Consider the following 5,202-nt stretch of genomic DNA (forward strand, 5'->3'; position numbering starts at 1 on the left):
GCGATGAGCAAACTTCCAAACTTACCAAGAATACTGACAATATATCAAAATGTCCATTAATTATACCATCAATATCACCACTTTAACAAACAAAACGAGCAGTCTTCCAGGAAGGGAATAACCAAGAATTTAGATTAACAAAATAATCGATAACACGCCGCTGGCATCTCTCACGTTGCACTCCCATCAATGGGCAGTTACGCATGAGTCGTGACGGTCATAACAGCAAACAAGTCGTACGTGAGGTTGGCAACCCCTCAGTCGGTAAGTGGACTGAGGCATAGACATTCGCGCTCCCACAAATTTTACGCAAAAAAAGGCGGGAGGACAGTACTCCATAAAATCCTTTTCAAATCCCGACTGGTGATTTATTCAATGAAATTGCTGCTATGTACAAGACAAAATGAATGTTTATTCGGACGTCGCCGCTAATAGGGTCCAGATGAGCTTCCTGGAGCATTTCTCGCGCAATTACGGTGAGCGTCGAATTACATTGTGAGTGCACGCGTGATTCTCGTAGTAAATTCACTCCGGCGTCCATTTTGGGGCCGATTGAGGCTTAATTCGAGTCTGCTTGTGACGCGGCACTCAGTAGCCTTCCGCTACTTAATTATTGGATTAGTCTTATAATTTTGATTCTTTGTTGTTCGTTATTATTACGGACATTTTCTGTGTGGGGAAAATTGGTCATTACTCATTTATTGTGTTAATCTTCCCCAATAAATTTTCGTGTCGTGGCTCTCGCGTCGTCGTCGCGTATGGGTGATCCTCGCGTCCTAGCGTCTAACCCGCACCTTCAAAACTATTATTATTTCTTTCGTTAGGTATTATCAATAATTGAATTATATACTGTTTTTTTTTGTTAAGCCCACTTAAGATCAAGTATTGAACCTTGTTTGTTCAATTATTCACTGAAGCAAGATTGCTTCCTTTCGAGTTAATTTGGTTTGTGTAGCGTCTTTGCTCGCGAGAGTCCTCTCCCGCACTTGTACAAAAAATTCTACGTTGACTATCATATGGACGAGTAAAACGTCCCTCCCGTAACTCATGGATTGAAATACATTTTTTTTTATTTTACAAAATTTACATAGTGTTGAGTTACGCTCATTGTAGTCTGTTCCCACACACCTCCGCGGATATCTGAGCTAGTCGTGGAACGCGTCTCGACGATATGACCTTGTCCTTTGGCGGTTAAAAGGACTGGCGCTCTTTTTGGTATTTTGTCTCCTCTCGTTTATCCTCGCCGTTCTAATTTCGGGTCGAGAGAGTCCACAGGGTCGCTGAAAGTTCGTGGAGAACCACGCGCCTGAATCCCGCAGACGCGCTTGGAAAAATACCACACAATATATATATAAGAAGAATTAGTTGAAACATTTCGATTCGAAAATAATGGAAAAAAAATTATATTTCGAAAACGTACCACTCGAGTGTTTACGTCTTTCAGAACTACACAATCACAATACACAATTCTCGGAACAATTCTCGGAACTGTTTACATCATCTACAAATATTGCGTGATTGTTCCAAATGAAAATATCCCAATAGAATAAGTAGTATAGAAAAAAACTAGGAAAATTTAAAACTGAGTAATTTCTAACGAATTCTATTAATTTTTCTATAGGCTATTTGCAATCAAATCGGTTCAAAACTTAGAGAAAGTTCAATATCTCACCGAGAAATGGGATGGGTGGAACCTTCCTTATTATAGAAACCAATTCTCCCATTCTAATGACTGGGTGCGAAAAAGGGGAGTGGAGCGAGTAGCAAATGCACGCAACATTCATATATTGGCTATTGACTTGACCTTGATTTGACCTTGACTTGACCTTGACTTGACCTTGACTTGACCCTGACTTGACCCCGACTTGACCTTGACTTGACCTTGACTTGACCTTGACTTGACCTTGACTTGACCTTGACTTGACCTTGACTTTATTTTCGTTTGCAGTATGGATCGCACTACTTTTGAGTATCTACTTTTTTTAATGAGACCAGATTTGGAAGGAGAATTACGTGAATTTGGAGGAGTAACTATTAATCCTGAGAGGGAATTGTATATTGCTTTGGACGTACTAGGAACTCCTGATTCTTACAGGTTCATTCATGCAAGAAAAATTAATCCGTTTTAGAAACAATTATTATTTGATTTTCTAACATTTTGTTTGTTCTGAATTTAGATCAGTAGCAACAAAATTTGACGTGGGCAAGGCTACTGCTTGGCGTGCTGTTAAAAGAGTCGTCAAGGCTCTTTGCAAAATGAGAAATTATTTGATTCGATGGCCATCTCATGAAGAGGCCTTGAAAACCTCCTTGCGGATCGAGCGTAAATATAAATTTCCTGGAGTTATTGGGGCAGTTGATGGTACCCACATAAACATTGCAGCTCCGAAAACAGATCCTTGACTCAGCGTAAAGTGGAAGTTCTTTCAGTCACCTGAAGAGGCGAAAGAAGTCATCCAGGGAGCATATCTTCCTGCTCTTGTCGTGAAAGCGAGTGGTTTGATAGCAGGAGAAGGCGAGGTCTTTGCTAAAGATAAAATGCGAACGTATGAGGCTGTTGGAGAAATTCTCCAGGATAAGAGATTCGGTGCAGCTGGGGGGACAGTTGTGGTTGAGGAGCTATTATCGGACAGGAAACAGTCTCATTACTTCCAGGAGACTCTGTAAAGACCTTTTAGGTGCATAAAATACCCAGTCAATGGTAGATGGCATCAGAAACACGACAATTACCGCAATTTTATAAAATGGGATCTAGAAATCTATAAAAATAATATTAATTCTTTTTCTATTGTACTGTTTCTCATAATGAATGTTTACGATTTACTTTAAAATATATCTAAAATAAAAAATGAAGCAAGCATAATAACCCTCAGTCCAATAAATTTATTTTTCATGACGGAAAAAAATAAACCATAATTTGATCTATATTTACTCTCTTTATTTTTATATCATATACAGTCCCTCCCTGCCAACATCAATTTTCAAGTAATAAAATTCAAGATCGCAATTCCTTTATAGATCATGATCAAACATCCATTGTATTTATAATATTTCCAACCATGCCTCAAATTTTTTTTCATAAATTTTTTTAAATCTTTAGAAATTAGTGAAAAATATTGAATTCAATGTTTTTATGAATTCAATTCATAAATTGCTAACTTATGATTAAATGAGATTGAAGGCCATGTTCGATTGTTGGGAAATATTAATCACTGCCTCTCTCCAGACGAGTTCCACTTGAAATGAATCGGGAGACTTTTCACGATGTATCTCCATGATGTTATTGAAAGCTGTCGTTGATCGTGCAATTGGAAAGAAGGATTCAGTGTGAAAATTGTGAGCTTCTCTGAAATCAGGATCTGGGTCAGGATTTCCTGACATGAGCAGCAGTTCTGCTTCATAATTTAAATTAATATCTTTTGGGACATTACTGGAGCAATCAAGTTGCGTGTAAATGGGCTCAGGAAGCTCTGCCATACTCGGTGGTAGATCAACGTATTTGCTACCAACCAAAATGTCAACTTTGTAGGTTGAACGATCACCAGGAAAATTCTCGTATCGTGGTTCGTGTGTTTCCAAATACTTGAAACAGTCCTCGAGTAGTAAATCTTTCAGGGGCCAGCATCTGGGATGTCTAAACGAGAGATGAGCGACAGTGGATGTGATTCCAGAACGTATTAGCAATTGGCAGTGGCATGACGAAGGTGCATCGATTGTCAATTTCACTTCGAGATGACAATACTTATTAATTAGAATACTTTTCCGTTCCCCCAGCCAATCATCATCATCATCATCGATGTTATAAGGCGGTGTCGACGCCATTCCCAGTATTAACCTAGAATGATTTTTCAATAAATGAATGTTCTCCACAGCCCCTTGAAAAATGTATTGAATCAACGTACAATGCCTTCGTTCACTGTTAACTATTTGTGAGTGACGAGTTACTTAAATTGGTATATAAGCTACTTTCTTTGATGAGTATTCGATAGCTAAACAAATAGTGCAGTTGGACTGAGAAGATTTCACCCGTCGTGTTCTGCACGAGGTCTCGTTCCTCTGCCACCACCACACCTCCTCCGCAACCGGCGAGAATTTCTACGTCACAAGGAACAGTCATAACAAGTAAGTCATGTGATTTGCGGTCTTCTGAGTAAACTTTCTTTGGTTCGTGCATATATTATTTTATCTACCTTTCGATAATTTTCAGTTTTGTCTTCAAGAGAACTTCATCTATATTATTTAAGATTGCACAAAGATGGTGAGTCGTATGAAATTTCGGATGTTTTTTTAATTGAGCTTCTTTGGTGTGGTGTTCCGTCAATTTTTGAATAAATAGAAAGTGCTTCGCGAAAAGAGGTTATTGCAAGATCCAAATCAAATTTTCAGAATCAACCGAATGATCTTGATCATGGGACGACGGACTTGTTCTCCATCAACAACCTGCCTGACGTCTGCCTTCAGGCAATTTTTTCATACATCCCCATTTCTGGCAGAGCATTTATTGGGCAAGGTTTGTTTTGTGTATTTTGCGAAGCCACTTCCATGACCACTCAACAGCATAGTTCCTTGGCTGGAGTGGATATAAAAGTTTCCAACACTTAATTTTTTTTTTGGAAATTTATTTTTCAGTTTGTAAAAGATGGAATGTTGCCAATAGATTTTGGTTTGGTGTTACTCACATGATGATAATAGAACCCTGTCAAGATCTTGCTCGTCGTTGTACAGAATTTGTAGTGACAAACCATATGATTCAACTCGTTCCCAGAAGGGAAGCAGTGGTCGAGGGGGCTGTGAAACGATTTGGGAGGTGCTTGCAATCGTTGGTCGACTCTCGGATGCAACAACATTCAGCGGTTTCATATGCGGCTCGTGAGTGCAATCAATTGGTGGAGCTAGAGTTGAGCGTTTACTCAGCGACTCATGATATAGAACTGTGTGTGCTGTTGCTGGAGAATCCACAACTGCAGCGTTTGTCATTAAGATTTACCTGCAATGAGTATTGTACAAGTTTGAGAGCAATAAACCCCAAAGAAATCAAGCAATTGACCCTAAGAACCTGGCAAGGGACCAGACAACTCCGGAGAAGTCTGAATGAGTTAATCGAGAAGTTGGAGAAACTTCAGTCATTTTCCTGTGATTTTCTCGATGACGAGGGTCTCCACTTGGTCACCACCAGGATCACTTTGGAGTCATTGAGTGTGT

General features: G+C 39.4%; 1 protein-coding gene across 1 annotated transcript; it reads right to left on the minus strand.

Moving 5' to 3' along the window:
• Positions 1-3,165: 3,165 nt before the first annotated feature.
• Positions 3,166-4,034, minus strand: LOC107046479. The gene is made up of 2 exons (XM_015269102.1): positions 3,903-4,034; positions 3,166-3,835 (listed from the first exon to the last, which is right to left on the minus strand). Exon 2 carries the CDS (start codon positions 3,820-3,822, stop codon positions 3,166-3,168), a length of 657 nt encoding a protein of 218 aa, XP_015124588.1. The 5' UTR covers positions 3,823-3,835; positions 3,903-4,034.
• Between the last annotated feature and the right edge of the window lie 1,168 nt (positions 4,035-5,202).

This window comes from Diachasma alloeum, unplaced genomic scaffold (assembly GCF_001412515.2).
Source record: "Diachasma alloeum isolate Michigan unplaced genomic scaffold, Dall2.0 Dall_scaffold_01422, whole genome shotgun sequence".
NCBI classification, from domain to species: Eukaryota; Metazoa; Arthropoda; class Insecta; order Hymenoptera; family Braconidae; genus Diachasma; species Diachasma alloeum.

Excerpts from the sequence above, each read along its gene's own strand:
- LOC107046479 (XM_015269102.1), bottom strand. The coding sequence starts at position 3,822 with ATGGCGTCGACACCGCCTTATAACATCGATGATGATGATGATGATTGG.